This window comes from Primulina eburnea, chromosome 17, assembly GCF_022965805.1.
Source record: "Primulina eburnea isolate SZY01 chromosome 17, ASM2296580v1, whole genome shotgun sequence".
Lineage (NCBI taxonomy): Eukaryota > Viridiplantae > Streptophyta > Magnoliopsida > Lamiales > Gesneriaceae > Primulina > Primulina eburnea.
This window is the reverse complement of record NC_133117.1, coordinates 27,691-47,087: the sequence shown is the minus strand read 5'-3', so window position 1 is coordinate 47,087 and position 19,397 is coordinate 27,691. Positions and strand designations below refer to the sequence as shown.

At 35.3% G+C, this 19,397-nt stretch overlaps 3 protein-coding genes, 1 long non-coding RNA gene and 1 pseudogene across 10 annotated transcripts; 2 read left to right on the top strand and 3 right to left on the bottom strand.

Annotated features, from left to right (window-relative positions):
* Positions 1–1,349: 1,349 nt before the first annotated feature.
* LOC140818421 (hydrophobic protein LTI6B-like) lies at positions 1,350–2,293 on the bottom strand. The gene is made up of 3 exons (XM_073178365.1): positions 2,112–2,293; positions 1,796–1,902; positions 1,350–1,516 (listed from the first exon to the last, which is right to left on the bottom strand). Exons 1-2 carry the CDS (start codon positions 2,190–2,192, stop codon positions 1,819–1,821), a joined length of 165 nt encoding a protein of 54 aa, XP_073034466.1. The 5' UTR covers positions 2,193–2,293; the 3' UTR covers positions 1,350–1,516; positions 1,796–1,818.
* Positions 2,294–5,008: 2,715 nt separating this feature from the next.
* On the bottom strand, positions 5,009–10,169 carry LOC140818420 (pectin acetylesterase 12-like). Of its 2 annotated transcripts, XM_073178363.1 has the most exons (12): positions 9,668–10,169; positions 8,861–8,943; positions 8,214–8,343; positions 8,065–8,138; positions 7,397–7,483; positions 7,176–7,300; positions 7,007–7,067; positions 6,247–6,300; positions 6,082–6,159; positions 5,863–5,968; positions 5,644–5,789; positions 5,009–5,273 (listed from the first exon to the last, which is right to left on the bottom strand). In XM_073178363.1, exons 1-12 carry the CDS (start codon positions 9,900–9,902, stop codon positions 5,166–5,168), a joined length of 1,287 nt encoding a protein of 428 aa, XP_073034464.1. In that variant the 5' UTR covers positions 9,903–10,169; the 3' UTR covers positions 5,009–5,165. The 2 variants fall into 2 exon arrangements, with proteins under 2 accessions (XP_073034464.1, XP_073034465.1); XM_073178364.1 differs by lacking the exon at positions 8,861–8,943 and having other exon boundaries at positions 9,668–9,828.
* Positions 10,170–10,732: 563 nt separating this feature from the next.
* On the top strand, positions 10,733–11,550 carry LOC140818676 (nectarin-1-like; annotated as a pseudogene).
* A 169-nt stretch (positions 11,551–11,719) lies between these two features.
* LOC140818802 (phytochrome A-like) lies at positions 11,720–17,450 on the bottom strand. 6 transcript variants are annotated; one of them, XM_073178854.1, is made up of 6 exons: positions 17,309–17,366; positions 17,020–17,100; positions 14,367–16,415; positions 13,441–14,257; positions 13,010–13,300; positions 11,720–12,162 (listed from the first exon to the last, which is right to left on the bottom strand). In XM_073178854.1, the coding sequence occupies exons 3-6, from the start codon at positions 16,411–16,413 to the stop codon at positions 11,955–11,957; spliced, it is 3,363 nt and encodes a 1,120-aa protein (XP_073034955.1). In that variant the 5' UTR covers positions 16,414–16,415; positions 17,020–17,100; positions 17,309–17,366; the 3' UTR covers positions 11,720–11,954. The 6 variants fall into 6 exon arrangements, with proteins under 6 accessions (XP_073034955.1, XP_073034956.1, XP_073034952.1 ...); XM_073178855.1 differs by lacking the exon at positions 17,020–17,100 and having other exon boundaries at positions 17,309–17,450; XM_073178851.1 differs by lacking the exon at positions 17,309–17,366 and having other exon boundaries at positions 17,020–17,217.
* Positions 16,339–17,361, top strand: LOC140818803 (uncharacterized). The gene is made up of 2 exons (XR_012115063.1): positions 16,339–16,408; positions 16,485–17,361. It is a non-coding gene; the product is annotated as an uncharacterized lncRNA (long non-coding RNA).
* Positions 17,451–19,397: the final 1,947 nt, after the last annotated feature.

Genomic DNA, 19,397 nt, shown 5'->3' with positions numbered 1-19,397 from the left:
CAAATGATCCAAGTAGAATTCTGAAAAATAACTGGTTTTTTGAGTAAACAAATTTATGGGATTGCTTTTCTGATTTGTTTGGGTTATTTAGATATAAAATTTCCAAGAGTGGAATTTAGAGTAAATTCCAACATTTTTAATCATTTTGGACAACAAATATACTGAGTTTAAACCATTTTTATGACAGGAAATTCAACCAAGTGTTGTATCAAAATGTTTCAAGCCGTTCGGGTCGGGTCAAGTCGGGTCTGGAGCAATGAGCTGGCGTGGAATACAGCAGAGTCTTGATAGCTACTTTTTTACCTGTCTTGGTCACAAAATATAGGTAAATTAATTACTCTCTCTCAATATTAAATGCCCACAAAAAATAATGAATGAACAAATAGTTATAACCTAATTTAAATTTATAGAATTCAAAATTATAGAGTACACCTTTGAAATGACAAATTTATAATGTCACAAAGTCAACATCTTTTCATTCATCTTTTGCTCATATTTTCAATGTAAAAGCACATTCATGTGATTATTTTTTCATGTTGTTTTTGTAAATGGACTATGATGAAAGGAGTTAAATTCACGAAATCTCCTATCATCCGATTCTCAGATTGATTTCACTACAAAATATCAGAAGAAAAGAACTAATCAAACAATTCGCGATTTTATATATAAGATTGTATGATATAAATAAAAAGTTTTCGAGACAATTAATTTGTTATGTGTGTATTTATTTGTTGTTATTATATATACCTATATATTTTTTTGATTGATATCAAATAAACTATAAATCACGAATCGAACTTACCAATAAAATCAATCTTACTCTATCTTGCTTAATATATAATCGATAATATAAAGCCAAAATTTGATAATAAGCCAACAACTTTACTACCTGAAAAAGAGAAATTGTCTCCCATGACACATCACATGTCCCCTCCATCATCATTTTCTAGTCATTGTAAATTTTCCTTTCATAAAAAAAGACCAATTGGTATCCCAATTATAGAGAATGAGGATAATATTTTTTATTATTATCTTTTGATGATGGATATTTGTAACCCACATGGCCAAATCCACATTTTTCTGCCTAACATATCGCACATAATTTGCATCAATTATCATCGATATTATAACATGTTCGATCGAGAAAATATTAATAAAAAAAATCGAAATTTTGATCTTTAACACTGCAATATCCTACACTAGAATAAAATCATATATTTCTCCATCCAAATATTTCCGATTATGACATGCACGACGGGGAAAAGAAAAGTATCCCATTTCTTGGCTTTTCTTATAAAGAGATGCAAAGTTAAAAGGGGAGAGATTATATGCTAATTATCAAAAAAAACTTTACACTAAATAATAATAATATAATAATAATAAATACTTATACAGAGTCATATACGCAATTTGATCAACATTCAAATTTCAAACCACAAAATTAAGCAAAAACACCTCCATCTAACAATTCGATCCAAGCATCACTATAAACTTCAAGAATGCTTCCGATTTTCACCTGCCAAAGTTGGGAAAAGAAAAAGAAAAAAATTATAAAATTTCCCTGATCAGTCATTCGATAAACAAAAAAGTATTTTTGAACAAATTATCAGCTGATAAAATTTTCCAGATTTTTTAAATACTTGATAAAATTAAACAGGTGATTTTAGATTTTTTTTTTTAAAAAAAAATTAATTAGACAATTTGATGAATTTTCTTCAACCCCTTTTTAGAACATAAAGAATTTGGGAACTCATGCTTCACGAATAACCGAGAAAGGGATAAAAGAAAAGAATACCATGTAAATATTAAGATTAATCACTACTTAGTGATGGCGTAGATGGCATAGATAATTCCGGGGATGTAACCCAAGATGGTCAGCACCAGACAAATCCAGAACTCATGCTGCACTCAAACAAACAAAAAATAAAAAAATAAAAATTATTTGTGATCAAGAATCATGTTCAGATCCTAATAATTTCGCATTTAATTTCTTCAAAAAAAAATCTACAAAAATTAATATACGTTATATATATACATATATATATCCATGAGATGAGATAACAGCACGAAAAAATAGTTAAAAAAGGAGAAAAGAAACGAAAGATTTATACCCCACAGCCAAACTTGAGGAAGACTCCAAGGGGAGGCAAAAGAATTGCCACAATAATATCGATGCAAGTTGCTGTGCCCATTTCTTCTTCTTCTTCTTCTTCTTCTTCTTTTTCTTGGGTTTTTGGGTGCTTTAAATTTATCACAAAGAAATATATTCAGATGAACGAGTAGTGGGTGGGGTTAGAGATTTATAGGCGGCGTGGCGTTGAATTAATTAATTAATTAATTAAGGCAGGAAAAAACGTGTTTAACGGTGGTTTGTCTATTAGCCGTATGGATAAGGCTGCCTCCATTATGTTATTTCTTCTCTTTACCATTTTTTTTAAATGACAAAAGAACTCGCGATCGATATAGTTTGATGTGTATTTGCTAAGTTATGAGTTATCGTAATAACATGTAAATCATATTAAATTGTATTTTATTAGTTAGATTGATGCTCTGTTTTTAATCACAATTTTTTTATGAGACGAATCTTTATCTGTGAGAAGGACCACCGATATTCACAATAGAAAAGTAATATTTTTTTATGGATGACCCAAATAAGAGATCTATCTCACACAAATTTTTATCTTATAAAAATACGTGTTAATTAAAGATATATTAGTGAAATGATATATCGATTAAATCAATTAATGATGTGTTGGTAAAACTTATCATTTTTATTCTCCTTAATTTCCTATCTCCAATCTTCTTCTCCGTCTAATTTTTCAATTAACCAATAAAATAATACAAATTATTTAATGTTTTTATTTTTATTTTTTATTTAATTCAAATTAAATTTATTATATATTGTTTAAAAAAAAAAAACAAGCCACACAATTAATACTCTTAACTCAGATTTTGGGTCTCGTCGGGTTAGTTTATGTTACACCAAAAACGTTTCTTTCTTATTCCAGTATATTAGATCACATGAATTTATCACTTTTTTTTTTAAGTTGACATATATATATATATATATATATATATATATATATATATATATATATATTATATAATTCAAATACTAATATTTGATCATATCTTATAAAAAAATACTTCAAATATAACAAGAATAATTCGTCGCATCTTTACCATTGGAGTTGGATCACGACACATAATGTTTGATTACGTATTACATTAAGGCTACGTTTGGTTGGAGGATAGAGTAAACTAATGATTTGTACGTAAATGATAAAGAAAATGATTGTGATAGGATTGTAATATATGGTGTAAAATAATATTATGTTTGGTACGATTTTTAAGTGTAGGATAATTTTGAATTTTTTGATGAAAAGACCAATTTGCCCTTCCCCTTTTTTTGAGCAACCGGCGCCGATCTTGTTTAGATCGGCGACAGTTTCTTACAAACCGTCGCTATCAGCGACGGTTTATGAAAAAACTGTCGCTATTAGCGACGGATTTGTACAAACCGTCGTTATTTGCGACAAAGTTTTATAGCAACGGTTTTTGAGAAACCGTCGCCGATCTTGTTTAGATCGGCGACAGTTTCTTGAAAACCGTCGCTATTAGCGACGGTTTATGAAAAAACTGTCGCTATTAGCGACGGATTTTTTTACAAACCGTCGCTAACCGGTTGGCCGGTGGTCGGCCGCGATAGGCGGTCCGTCGGTGGTCGGCCGGCGGCGGTCGTGGCGGTAAGTGATGGTGAGTTTGAATTTAGGAGAAGGGTACAATTGGAAAAATAGGAGGTATTAAAAGTGGGATAAGTTATCACACCTAAATTATCAGTATTATTTGTCCAACAAATTGTAGCTACAGTGCGGGCTTCTTCCTATTATCACGGACCCTCTGATTTGATAAAAATCCAACCAAACAGGTGATTAGCCGGGATAAAATAATCTATCCCGGCTAATCACCTGAACCAAACGCAGCCTTAATTAACATGAGCTGTCTGAATGTTGACTTTAATTTCGGAAAGTTAGAAGGATCATTTGTAATTTTTTATTTTCGTATTTGGGCTACAATATGAATATATGATATCCATATATATTTTATTTTAGACAAAAATTGTGCGAGACGATCTCACAGATCGTATTTTGTGAGACATATATCTTATTTGATCATCAATGAAAAATATTACCTTTTAATGCTAAGAGTATTATTTTTTATTGTAAATATCAATAGAGTTGACCCGTCTCACAGATAAATATTCGTGAGACTATCTCACAAGATATCCGCTCGTTATTTTATTTGAATGCTATCGAAGATTTTCTTTTATTTTGAAATTTTGACATTATATTATTATGATGTCTTCATCGATCAGTGGAAAATTCATTTTATTGTTCTTTCCTCTCTTTTTTCCCCTCGGGAAGCTGGAAAAAGAATATTCTTGAAGCAAGTTAATTCATAGGTGGAGTAGAGTCAATCCATGGCAGGAGGATCTTCCACGTGTGAAGCCGCCACCAGAGTCGCATGTTAACGGAAAAGATATAACATGGTGCGATTTATCTTGATTTCTATTTTGATTCTTGATTCCTTTTTTTGATTCTATTTCGATTCTACAGTGGTTGTAAAAGTGGAAATATTAAAATATTTTAGAATTTAAGTATAAGGTTCCACGTTCATTGACGTCCAAATAGATTAATTTAAAATATTAAAAGATTTTAGAATTTAAAATTCTAATTCGGATAAAATTATATCTTTGACTCTGTCAGTAGTTGTATGAATATGAAAAAAAAAAATTGGTTCACAATTATAAGACTTTAATATGGTGGAGGGGTAAATCCATTATATCAGTTTTATTTTGATGAATGAGAAGTTATGATCGGATAAATTCAATTATTATCATATACGGAAGTATATATTTGATCATATATTAAAAAAAAATTAGATAAATGATCATCTTGGATATAAAACATTCGACCCAAAATAATTACCCTTGATGCAATACTTTAAATTTGCCTTAACTGTTTCTCTTTTGTCATATCATTGTTGTAACAAAGTAGGTGCGTATATGAACATACATAAACTTGTCAGAACGTATTACAGCGGTATTTCCTTCTTCATAGCTCATAAAAATAGCTGAGATTGCTCTCTCCCTGGTAATCATGGATTCATCTGAATACCAGGTTGTGACAAGTTTTATCACACGGGTAGGCGCAGTCGATGGCCTTGATATTTGCTCGATCAAAATACCAGTCTCCGACAGCGATCGCAACTGCCTGCATATTGCATCAAGAACTCAACATCAGAATAATCATATGCACAGTGTTATAACTGATAGTACCAATACCACTCGAATTTCGAAATTATATAAAAACTCAAACATCATGTTCCAATCATTGTTCTTGCTCTCCAACAACATTGTGATTCTATCGTGACTTGATGCACTAAGTGCACACAATTGAATTATTTTCATTGTGGGTCAATCAACCAAGGGTCGATTCACCTGTCAAATTTAAGCAAGCTGAGAGCGGGTTACTATCGCTTTCTACACAGTATATGCATACCAAAGCCTTTTTACACTGAAAACTGAAGAGGGGATTTAGTACATCAGATAAATTCCGAGAAATAACGGTGTTTACTGCTTACCTTGTTGCCAATTACTGGAGAATTATCTGCAAACCAAGTATCTTGCCTCTCGGACTGGCAGTGAGCAAAACAAGAATTTATGAATATCCCACTTTGTTGATACGCTGAAAAGCCTTTTACAGCATTCAGCATATGATACCTAAAACCTGGTCCACCAATGGAATGCTTAGAAAAAATGGAAACAAAATGCTTAAACAAATTCACGTAGAACTTATCCACCTTGCAAAAAATGGATTTGGGATGCAGAACATAGTTCATTGTTCATTTTACAACCATGCCAATGGCCATGCGGATCAGCGGTTGGAGGAGCCAGGCTTTCTTGGACCTAAATGCAAAAGGAATAATAAATTTTGATGAGTTTTTCAACAAGGGGAACAATTAAAAGAATAGTTTATTCCATGTACTAAAGAGAATCGATGTACAGAAACTGTAGCTTACCTGCCATGAATCATAGGCCGCATTAAGAATAAACAGAGGGGTTTTAATATTGGTGATTAGATTCTGAGGGAAGAAGCACTGCAAGGGACAGCATACATATAAAGAAGGATATCACATGTTGCAAAACGAAATTAGATAATGTCCGTATAGAAGCACGAGGCTCACAGAAGTTGGATCACGGTGGTTGGTACAACTGCTTGGAAGGTTTCTGCGAAAACCCTGTTAAAAAATGGGCAAGTTTAGTGTTCAAAGAAATCTAGCTCGTTTACCAGTCAAAAACATTCAAATACAAATAATGGTATCAGAACATTCAATTTCTTGCAATCCAAAACCATTACAAACCCATATTTCTCTTTATTCATTATGCTTATCTAGATTACTAATCATCTTGATTGTTTTTGGATGCTACATTATTAAATAATTTTATGAGGTTCCCCCATCAAAGTTTTGTTTTGCGGAAGTGGAGATGTAGGCACGCAAATTGCATTTTGTATTTGTCTCTCCCTTCCCTGTACATTACCCAGATTGTTCTTCATCAGTTCAAGTCGAACAACAAATCCTCGTCAGTTATAAAATGGATATCTATATGAGGATCGGCAAAATATAAGCACCATGCCATGTTAGGTTCCTATTTGATCCTGACAGGAAACAAAAACTTTATTTTCCTTGCTTTATGTGCAATGCCATCAAATGATTAAAGTCACATATATGTAACTTGAACAGAGTAACGTACCCATCATATGTTTAAAAAAAACATCAATCTTGATTCCTTTATCAAATCGTATATGTATGTAAACTGGAAATAAGGAAAATATTGCTTCGGATATAATAAAATGGGTTTCAACATCATTAGTACATGGAGACACAAATGCTGAAAGTTAAATTTACTAAAATTTAAGAAAAATTAGTGCAATTGAATAAATACCTGTAATCTAACCACGCTTGCAAAGAAATTTCTGAGTCCACGCCTACCAGATACATCAACGCTGTAAAAAATGGGAACATATTGTGATAAAAGAATGAGAAAAAGAAAGGCCTTGTGCATAATAGTATAGTTCAATATAAAAAAAAAAGGAAAAATTTACGGAATTTACGCATCCATAAATAATCCACCATCGCTCAAACACTTCACTTTAGTATTTCTCGGAAATAAATTCCGAAACTCATCACAGTGCAGTATGGAAGCTAAACCACCCGCTGAACAACCCGAAAGAAGTGCCTGAAATGCTTTATATATATCAAAAGGGAATATCAATCCGGAAAAAAGGAACTGGAACCCAAAAAGGTGGCAACCGGATAAAACAATGTCTATTACTTGGTGAGCATTGTGCATTCCTTTGGACATAAGGTCTTCTATTACTGCAAGCCAAATGCGTCGACCTCTAAATTGCAACCCTGCAGCCTATATAAACAAGTTTTATACTACCTGAGAAAACACATATTGAAAGCTTGACGCAAGCCCGAGCGCATGGCTGTGAATTTCTAGCTGTTAGCAATGATGCAACACTTTTTTAACTGTACATCAGCTCAATTATTATGTTTCAATTGTTGTGCCACATGGACATAGCCACACAGAACAGCATTGGCAATTGATACCCCTTACACTTGAATACAAACCACCAAACAAATGGAAAGTGATTAACCATTATAGCTAAAGTTTCCCTGTTTCTTTTGCACTGAAGGAAAATTGAATAAAATTTGGTGGGTATGCAGATATTAGCAGTTTCATATGCAATGTGGTTCTCCCTTTCGTCTCATAAGAACACTTCACATATCAAAATTCTGGAAATAGTGAAAAATTATAAAGTGCACAGCATATAGCTAAAACAAAATTTGAGAGGCAAAAGCACGTTTTTTTTTTTTTTTTTGCCTAATACAACTGGTGCAAACATGAAAAAGCAAGGCCAATGGTATGCGCCATAGTAAGTCTAACTGTTAAATCATAGATGAATGACTAACTATACGGAAGACAATGATGTGAACCTTGTTTTCAGCATCTCCAGCAAAGGATCCCCCATCACAATACCGTATCTTTACTCTATTCCAGTTAAAAAAATCTGCACGTAAGAGACTAAGATGACAAAAGCTGGTTATAAAATTTTCACGGTTTTATTGAATTTGAAGTTATGAACCGGGATTTTCTTCAGCCCTATTGCTGAGTATCCCTGTAAATGGAAGTTGTCTTTCAAAATAGGTTGAAGACCCTCGATGCGTCTTCTTGCGATAAACACACGATCTAATACTGTTGCACCATCCTCCACCCTGACACACGACTTAGCTGATAAGATTCATGTGTGCGTGTAACAAAAAAAATTATGGTTATGTATGGTTTTGTGTCAACTGAAAAAGGAACTCGAAGTCCCAATCTCACAAAATCAAAGCATGGTTGGTATTTTGGTAGGGAGAAAATACAAGTTTTATTTTTGCTCTATTTAAGGATCAATCACTGGTTACTTCACAAGGTAATTAAAATTTCGAAGGTTTCAAAGAAGTTTGAAAGATGTAAAGCTAGACAGGGAAGAGAAGCAACCTTCTATATTTCGGTATTTTTATGTTTGAATTTAATGACTTCACTTAAATAAGTGACAATTTCGCGAGTAAATTTCATGGTTGCATACTTCATAGGCATTTTTATCAAAGCTACAAGAATATAAGGAATTAAAAGGGTGTGAATACGATACTAACTGTGGACACTGAGAATCTAAATCAACAAGAGTATTGGTTCTAGAAGTAAAATAGAAAAATGTCATCATTCACAAAGTTGTGATTGTAAATATACCTCCAACTGGATGAGCCAACTGTTTACTCCTGTTCCAAACCCATGATGCAAGTGATAGCCAGGTAATGTTCCATCCAAACATACTGAAAAATTTATGCACCAAGAATGAGGTCAGTCATACAACTAACTTATTGTTAATTATTTTTTGTTTTGCTTTCAAAATAATATAGTAGCGGACCATTATAGATTCATACAACTTTTTTTCAAAAGTTATAATTCGCTAACGCACTTAAATTTTACCAAAAGATATATATAGTATCCAAAACCAAAGTAATTTAGCTACCCATTGCATTAATCTTGTTGAGTCCTCATCTAGCATTAGGCTTATCTTATACATGAATACTTTTATGTTGCTGATTTTGGACTAAAGAATTCAGACGTAACACAGTTAAAGTTCCTACAAATGTGAGAGCATAACAAAATCAACTCAATATGTCACTCCACGAATGATGCATTAGAAAAGAGAAAAATGAAGAACACACTAAAATCACTCTACTTTTTACTATCCAAAAAGCAACGCTACAAAAATCTACCTAAAGAAAAGAAGAAACATAAATTGAGATCCAATGCATCTCGACACAAATGAAAAACAAAGACTTAATTAGTAAGACTCAATTCAAAGCAAGCCGACATGACGCCAAGAACAACTAAAGCGAGAACAAGAAAATGAATTCAATGCCATTTACAATTTCATCATGAAAATTATTTACCCCAAAAAAATCAAGAAACTCCAAACAAAGCAAAAGAAACCAGAATTCAATAGAATTGTCACACACGCACTCACACTATATAAAGAAAGAAATATACCAGCGCCTTTAGCAGCAGCTCCATGAACAAGAGTAAGACCCACCATTACCGCATTTGAAGGGAGAGCTGCAGCAGACATTCCATACACACTCTCCAAAATTGAAACAGACTCCAAGAACGAGACATCCGTTCCATTCTTTCGAAAAATTTCATCAAATTCAAAACCTTTAACGACCCAGTTTCTCAAATATATCACAGAAAAAAACACACCCCAAAATTCCATCACCCTTCCCATAACCTTCACTTTCGCTATAATCTGCAATGAAACAATAAAATGGCCCACTACCCAAAATTTATGTCAAAGAAATAATCTTTTCATAAAATGCATTTATGTTAACGAATCATGGTAAGTATAAAAAGTGTCCCAGAGCTAAAACAAGGACACCTGTGAACAGCCCATTGATGCCAAATACATGCAATGAGTCACAGGTTTTGTGAATCTGATTATGTAAAGACAAACTAAATGGAATTATTGTTTCTTGGGAAAAAGTGGATAAATTGTTTTTCTTTTGTTGGAGGTCTGAACAAAGACTTGTTGTTTTCGTGAGGAAGCAGCAGTGCTGTATCTGCCGGGAATTTTAAATATCTTTTTATAATTGCTTGTCTTAATCCTGAGCGTAATAATTATTTCATTTTGACTGTTACCTATAATTAATACTTATTGTTTTGATGCATGCATTTTATAATTTTATATTTATATAACAAAGTGTTTTTATGATAAAGTATGAAATTGATGGAGCCGGTAGATTTCTTGTTTAATCTATTTTTTAGCATTATTTATATTTATTACCAGATGAAAATTATAATAGTAAGCTTTTTTGTGAGATAATTTTATAAATCTTTATCCATAATACAAATTAATCTTATTCAAAAAGTAATATTTGATCATCAGTGATTTAAATAAAAGATATGTTTCGTAAAATTGATTCCTGATATCATTATTTAAATAAAAGAATATAATCAATTTAGAATTGTGTGTCACCCCAGTTTTGGTCTTGTTCAAAGAATAAAACAAAAACTTAATAGAATGGAAGTCAGAAAAAATATTAATCTGACATTTTGAAAATGAAATTGAGGTACGTTGTAAATTATATTTTATGATTAAATTAAAATAATATTTTTTTAATGAATGGAATCCAGTCTAAAATCGAGATGTGTAAAGATTTTATAAGGATTTTTGTGGTATTACAGTGAAAGGTACTGGGTATCTATCAGTTGGTAGTTGGTTGGACTTCTTCTTCTCCGCTGCCCTGGCTAATCCTGGCGTCACCAACTCCTTCGGCTCACTGGTCACCGGAGCCAACGTAGAGAGAATCCCAGGCCAAAACACCATCGGCGTCTCTCTCTCTCTCTCCCGCACCGACTACGACTCCGGCTCACACTCAGCCACGAGCCAACGAGATAGTCTGCGTTCTTTACGGCGAGCTCGAAGTCGGCTTCATCACCACCGCCAACGTCCTCTATACCAAGATCATCAAGAAAACGAGATCTTCGTCTTCCCTAAAGGTCTCATCGACTTCCATAGGAACAACGGCGTCACCCCGGCGGTGGTAATCGCCGCCTTCAACAGCCAGCTGCCTGGGACTCAGTACATCACCAGTCACCACCACTATGATCGGGGCTTCGCCGCCTGTGTCTGATGATGTTTTGGCGACTGCCTTCCAGATTGACACCAACGAAGTCCAGATGATCAAGTCCAAAATCAATCATATGTGGAGAATTGAATTTCGTTCGTTTGTGTTAAAAGAATATATTTTTATTCGTATGTATTGTAATAAAACAGAATTTTATTTATTTAAAATTCTATTTTTGGCCCTGCACTTTCAAATAATAATAAAGTAAATTAGCAACCCAGTAATTTTTTTGGATAAAAATGATATGTAGCTCTACCATTGAACTGCTATTGCCAAGAAGATGGATCTTGGTATTGGCACTCAGACTGTGTGGGGTTCCCTTGTTTCGGCAGCATGGTTTGCCAAAACAGTAGCGGAGGTCGTCGTGGATGCTACCGTTCCGATTCTATTGAAACTTCACCAAGTTGGAAATACGACATCAAAAACTAAGATATCCCGTGCTATACGCAACAAGCAGCATGTTACAAAATGACCAGAACGGACACAAATGAAGCGACATCACATCTTTCCTCCAAAAGAAAATACAGCCCATACAAGAAACCTGCATATTTACAGAACAGAACAACATGCTCTGCTGGCAAAAAAAGAAACCAAACAGAAAACGCTGCATCTACAAACTACTTCTCTGGACTTACAAGGAACCAAAGCAACAGTCATGTTTGGTGGTTAGAGATTGCTAGTTCAACGGATATAATGAAAGTGGATTGTTCCGCCTCCCTTAAATACTGAACCTCACCATTCATAAGCTTCACCAGTTTACGGCAGATAAAAAGGCTAATTCCTTCTTCAGAAGCTTCCTGTTCATCACCAAACATTTGGTTCAATAACCCTTGAGGCACTCCTCCGCCACTATGTGTTATCCTACATTAAATCATAATACAAAACATAAGAAACTAGAAAAAAAACTACAAACTTATGGTCCAATAATCAAAGTTCCGTCAATGTCAAACGAAAATTACAAGTGCCCAATATTTTACAGATTTTTTTAAAAAAAAACTTTTTTTAAAAGAATAATCGGATCATGTAGAACATTGACATACCGTTACTAGTGCTTAAAAATGAATAATTCAGGAGAAAAACATGAAACCATCAAATCAAAAGGACCTAGTGTGGAAGGAAAAAAGATTTGCTGTAGTTTTGCTGGATTAATCCTTCTGGAAAAGGATTGAAAGATGTAAAGTAATATCAGCAAGCGCAATTTTCTTTTGCAAATATATTTGCAAAAATTTTAAGCGAATTTTAAGCGCTGAGTTAAAATGATTCAAGTGTAACTCAATGTATCACAAAAGGATAAAAAGAACATTTTTTTTCAAATATATCATAGGTTTCTTCTAGGTATGAGTGAAGATTTTCTTCTCTATTATCTTTCTCAAGAAAACAAAGCAAAGCATTTACTCATTCGACTTAAAACTAAACAGGGTATTCATCATTCCTTGTCACCGACCATTTGGAGAAAAGGAAGACCCATAAAAACTGGAAACACGGGTAATAGCAAGCATTTTAATGCAGTTAGGCAAGTAAAAAGTTCACAAACGCAAAACTTACCAGCTTCTATAAAGAAAACTGAAACTTAGAAAAGGCTATCTTAATAAGAAATTGAACATAAGCTGGCCACTGGCGCCTTAACTTATAAATGGCTATAGCAGGTTCAGTACAAGAATGCTTCAATAATAATATCACCAAAAAATGGAAATACTTTTGATCGCACCTGAATTCTAAGTGACCAAGCTGAACAGATTCCCCTATAGAATCTTTTTTCAAAGAAGCTGCAACACCAAGCTGGCCTCCACTCGGAATGACAGTAACTGATACAAGCAAGAAAGCCGCTAGGACTTGCTGAAGCCTCACACTGTCTCCATATAGGGTTTCATTTGAGAGATTTGGAGCTAAATTATCAACTATTTTCACACCCTTTGCATTGCTCTTCATCATGACTTGACTGATGGAAGCTATCAACACCTCATGCAGCTTAAACTCTACCATCTCCAGATCCATGTACCTGGCAGGATAGTGAAGAGTTCAATGAAAAACATCCATTTTATCAGTGCTCCGTGTTCAAGATTGAGAAAAAAAAGAGGGGGATTTGGGCTGGGGCTGGGGCTGGGTGGCGGAATCCCCAAAACAACAGTTTCACTTTACCCTTCAATTATATGATCAAGATCTGTGTCATCGAGAATTTTATTTAGCTGCCGTTGGCAATGAACACTAGTGCGAAGAAGGCTTTTCTGCTCATCATCCAGGACAGTTCCTTCCATCATCTTTCGTGAAAATATAATTCCAGATAGGGGATTCTTAATCTCCCTTCTGATATATGCCAAGAGCCTCAATCTCTTCATTGACGTTTGTTCTGTTATGCGTTGAATGTGAAGTGCCTGTTGGAGTTCTGGACTTGCCAGCTGCAGGAAGCAGAAGACGCCAGTTACTTCACCATCTCCATCCAACTTTTTTATCGCACAAAGGAGGCATTCCACATACTTCCCACTCCTCGAGAAAAAACCAAAGGGTACCTTTTCAGATTCTTGACCGACTGCAGTGTTGTTGAGTACAATACCAAGGTTCACATAAGCCTCTTGATTCTTGAATCGGCAACAAGCTACGTGGGTTCCAAAGACCTCACCGAGAAGCATTTTATTGATCACAGCGTCTCTAGGCCATCCAGTTAATTTAGTCATAGCTGTATTCCACTCGGAACACCAGCCAAATTCATCTGAGCCAAATATAGGTGGGATAAGTGGATTAGGATTTTGTACTATAGCTCTGTAATCTCCTTCAATTCTTGTGAATTTGTCCATCATACTTTTCTGTGCAGTTACATCCTGAGCAATAAAACACACTCCCACAACATTTTCTCGAACATCTCTGCTTGCACAAGCGTTTACAACTAAGCTGATGGGACCAGACTCTTCACTTGACCCGTGTCGTTTGATCTCAAACTGAACATTTCGTTCTTCATTCCCTGATCAGAACACAAACAGGGTTATATTTAGTTGACACGTTATCTTACATGCATGCATTTATTGTACTTAAAATCTAAGAGGCGTTTATCATTGTTTTCGAGTCCATACCTTGAAGTGCCGATTCCAACATCTTATTCACTGCATCGGCTGAAGAATCTTCTACCAGTGCAAGAAAATGCCTGCCAATTGCTTCGTCAACAGGAAGACCAGTTATATCAGCAATTTTTGTATTCCATCCATTAACCCGCCCATCCACATCAACTGCCAAGATAGGCACAGATGCGGTTTCAATCAGTCGGACCATCTCAGATGTCACTGCTTCAAGCTCCTGCATTCCATCAATTCGCATGTCATTAAGTCTTGTATGAATCGCCGTTGTTCCCAAATCTGTAGCCTCGATATCCTTGAATGCGTTTCGTAGAATAAGCTGCAAAGAGTGGATGGCATCCATCTCGTAGTCCTTCCAAGGTAAACTTCGTTCCTTGACAACCTCTAAGAATGCGCTAAAAGATGACCTTGGATGCAACTTCCTGCTATCATCCTCTGCATATGGTTCATTCCTGGCTCCACCCCAACGAATTTCTGCAGCAGTGTGCGACCTGAACCAGAAAAGCCAGTCCTTATCAGTTATCTTGACAGCCGCCATTCCACAGATGGTGTCACCAAGAGCAAGCGCTCCAGGAAAATTGGCGTCATATAAGCTATCTGTACTCAAACCTGTGGAATCTCGATGATACTCGTCTAGCCAAGAAACTATGTCACGAATCTGAGAGTCGTGTGGGGTTAATCCTAAGCTATAATTTTGATTCTTATATAGTAGAGCAGCCCCATCACATTTCACGAGATCCATTATGTTTGGGCTTTGTGAGACGATGCCTAAAGGGGCATCTCGCAACAGCATATCACACAAGAGGGTTTGAGTTCGCAGAATATTCTTCTCGAGCATCTGATTTTCCAATTCTAATTCTTTGTTGACATGAATGGAAAACACCTGGGCAAGAAATTCGCATGCATAACGGAGAGGAAAAGGGATGAATCTTGGGGTTGAATGATGGCAAACCACAAGTCCCCAAAGCCGTTTTTCCTTTTGTGGCTGCGAGGAATTGGAGCCTTCTTCAACTTCCTCATTAACAACAACCGACATCACCAATGATGCAACTGAATTCATGTTTTCCATGTATTGTGAATGGCAACCATGAGGAGCTCTGAGTGTCGAGCCACATAACGTGAGATCAAAAGGAAGCTTCTCGTCTTGAAGAACCTTAAGAGGACGTGCTCTACAGTCGCAGATCATCCTGACCTTGTTCTTCATGAATAAAAATCGGGCAGCTTGAGGGATATCTGTGGCCGGATAATGCAAGCCCAAATAAGCCTCAAGCCCCGGCTTTATGATCTCGGTGTACACCTCCCCATGATGATCATCATGAAACTTGTACATCATTACTCGGTCATAGCCCGTGAGTTCAAAAACCTCTTGCACCATTGTATCACAGAGCCTTTCCATGTTCCCACTAGGTAATGACTGCAATCTCGTAATGGCTTTGGCAGCAAGTTTATAAGATTGTAAGGCACCAGCAGCAGTCATCGGGACCTCATGACCATTCACAGGCTCGAAGTCGATAATAAAACCACCTGTAACTCTGTGGATTATAGCATAAAACGGCTTTCCAGAAGTTTTGCAGTGTATCAAGATTGGGTTTAAAAGAGAAACCTCACCAAATCCTAATGCCTTATGTAAAGCAGCAGCACTAGGACCAGTGAAAATGGTTTTGACATCAGTTCCGATGCCAAGTACTGGGTGCTCTCCAACACTTGGAACAGCATGACTCGCCATTGTAAGCATTTCGGGAGCATTTTCACTATAGGCAATCACAAGGAGTGACTTGTCATCAAGCGCCAACAAACACCCAAATGGCTGAATCAGCTTTCCTTTCTGTATTTGATGTAGGTAAGCCGTGGTGATTTTGTCAGGCCTAGGCCCCCGATCTACTCGGGCGGCACTTGTTGTACGCACTGAGCTTGAATAGTCAAATGAACTACCTGATTCCTCGAAGTCTGTGTGGATTTTTGCGTCTATTGAGGTCTGAGCAATCATCCTAGTGCTATGTCTTGACCTTGAACTTGTAGACGATTGACCAGGATGTGAAGACGTCATTCCTACAAATGATATAACAAATAGAGAACGAAATGCAAAAAACAAATAAATAGAATCAAATTATGAAGAAGGAACCAACTGCTCCGATTTTATGCACAACAAAGCTACATCAGCAATAGAATCATCTGTTGTGTTTCAGCCTTTCTTATTACATTCCAACAGAGTTTTGAACTTCCCCAACTTATGTACAGCCTACAGTCTATAGCATCAGCAAACATATTTTGAAAAGCCACATCTCATCAACATCCAAATATCATAAAAACATTCAAGCAGCCGTCCACAAAAATGTAAACTTAGACAATGACCAAGACACTAGCAAGCCACATCAAACTACAGTTACATACAATTGACAACCAAGTGGCTTAGACGGTGTTTCTTTTGGCCTTTAGAGTAGTGGCCTTTAGAGTAGACCTCAGCTATTTCTGTACGTCATCTAGCTTAACTTACGCATAGATCTACTTTCTTTCATGCCAACACATCGTTCACAACAAATATCAATACCCCCAAACTTATAAATTTAAACATCTCACTCAAACACCTCATCGACGTTCAGAAAGTAAACATTTCAAACAACAAAGATCACATCATCTTCAAACAAGTTCTTACCAAGCCACGATCATTCAAAAAGCACTTTCAAAATTTATCTTCCTCGTCCCCTCGAGTCAAGAAGAATCCACTTGGCAATAACTAACATTCGAGATGAATTTCCAAAGCAAAATATGTAATGGGAAAAAAAAAAGACAGCAACTAAATCCTATATATGTGAAACAAAAAAGTCAGAACATCATCTTCTGCATAAAAAAATTATTCCGCCATTCTCATCTAATTAAGAAGAAATTCATGACCAGAGCAGTAAGACAGTGCAAATAAAACTGGGAACTGTTTTGAAGTAAACCTTTAGTGCAACTTGCAGGTGCCCAGGAACGGAGCTCGAAAAAAAAAAAGAAACCTTGAATCGTGGAACACGAAACAAACTGAAGCGCAACAAATTGGAAGTCCCAGTCCAATCAACCGAATCTTAATCCCGCAGAACGAAGAACCTCACGCCCCTGCTCAAGAAACCCACTGCCCGCCCACCCATTTCTATTAAACAAACATTTCTTCGTACAAAAATCCCATACACACTTCCCAATGGTGAAACAGTGCAGGTATGACTAGGTGCACTTCCCCGAAGTAGAAGGTAGTTGAAAGGGTCAAGTTCTACATATATCTTTTTTATATACAAACATGTATTTCCATTAAAGAATTTATCAAATTTTGTGACAGAACTTGAGTGCGTGTGTGAATATTGAATTTATCAAATTGTGCTAGCATGAAATAATCCCAAATTGTTACAGAACTTGAGTGTGTGAATATCAATTCCAAAAATAGTGTAGAGGTGTGAAATTCATGAATATTTTAATATAATATGATATCAACGAGTCGAGCCGAACACTATCAAACTTGAGCTCGGCTCGGATAAAATATATATAGATTCGAGCCCTTTTCATACCCACGGAGTAATTACGGGGATATTCATTTTACTAAGAAACTGAAAGAAAATTAAAAAACAGAAGAAATGGTGGAAATTAAAATGAGCTCGTTTAGATCCATACATAATACTATTTACTTTCATTCATTAAACAAATTCGTTTCAGAGCTCAGCTAACTCACGAGCAAATTGGCTCGTTTACATCCATATTCCATAGTATTAATGTTCTTTTATAATGGGTCAAGGGCTCGAACTCGTTCAAAACCGAACCGATTTAATCAAGTTGTCATGAATGGTCCGATCGATCAGTATTTAATGTAGCCTCCAAATCAAAAAATTTTAAAAATAGATTTTTTTTAAAAAAATAGTATATTTAATATGACAACATCTGAACCATCTCTCTCGGAAATGGCAATCACACATCACTAATTTAGTATGTGATTAGCAATGTGACTTCCGATGTCAAATGTAGGGAAAATGTGGAATGACATCTTTATTCATTTATGCCATGATTCTCCGGTGTTGTGTGGTCCTCTTCTACATGCAAAATAAATTAGAGTGACGGTCTCACGAATCTTTATTTATGAGACGGGTCAACCCTACTGATATTCACTTAGCATAAACAGTAATATTTTGTATGGATGTCTCAAATAAGAGATCTGTCTCACAAAATACAACTCATGAGACCGTCTCACACAAGTTTTTGTCAATAAATTAAATTATTTGGCGATAAAAAAGTTGCTTTCACTTTGAAGCATTAGTGCCTTAATACTTTGTCATTATTTTAATTGCAAAATTAAGAAAGAAAAACAGGCATAATTATTTTATTTCGAATTTTTCAATAGTTAGTGGTAGGAAGATGCCTTTAATATTATATTAATATTTATCGGAGAAATCAATCCAATTGATCATTATTTATTATGAAATTTACTATTATTTTATTAAATTAATGTGAGACTATTCACTGCAGGGACGGAATTAGAGAACTTTTTTAATCATTTTAAAAAATTAAATATAAATTTAACGTTTTCATGGATGTTTGCAACATCATTGAATAATTAATATTTACCATGTTTGATATATAGTTAGAAGAAAATTAGATTCTAAAATTAATTTAAATCTAATACGATGAAAATTAAAAATAGAAAGATATATCGACTACTGCCCTGCTTTGATATGTGCCTATTTAGTGAGCCCATGTAACAATATAATCCAACAAATAAACGCATCGTTTCTCCTCTGGGCATACCTATAGCGATGTTTCAGCCATACGAAGCACCAACAAACATACGAAAGATCTTACAGAGTTACAGGGCATGTGGAACATCGCTTCCCGGAAAGAAAAAAATAGCAAAAGTAGGTATAGTCTAGCAAAGCGATTTTTGTCTTGATTAGTTGATATTCAACGCACTCAGGTCAAGTCGCGCTTGTACGCTTGTACATAAATCAAGCGTTTTCTAGTTCTAACCGGGCCTTTTATTTGCATCCTCTACGTCGACGTGTGCGAGAGAGC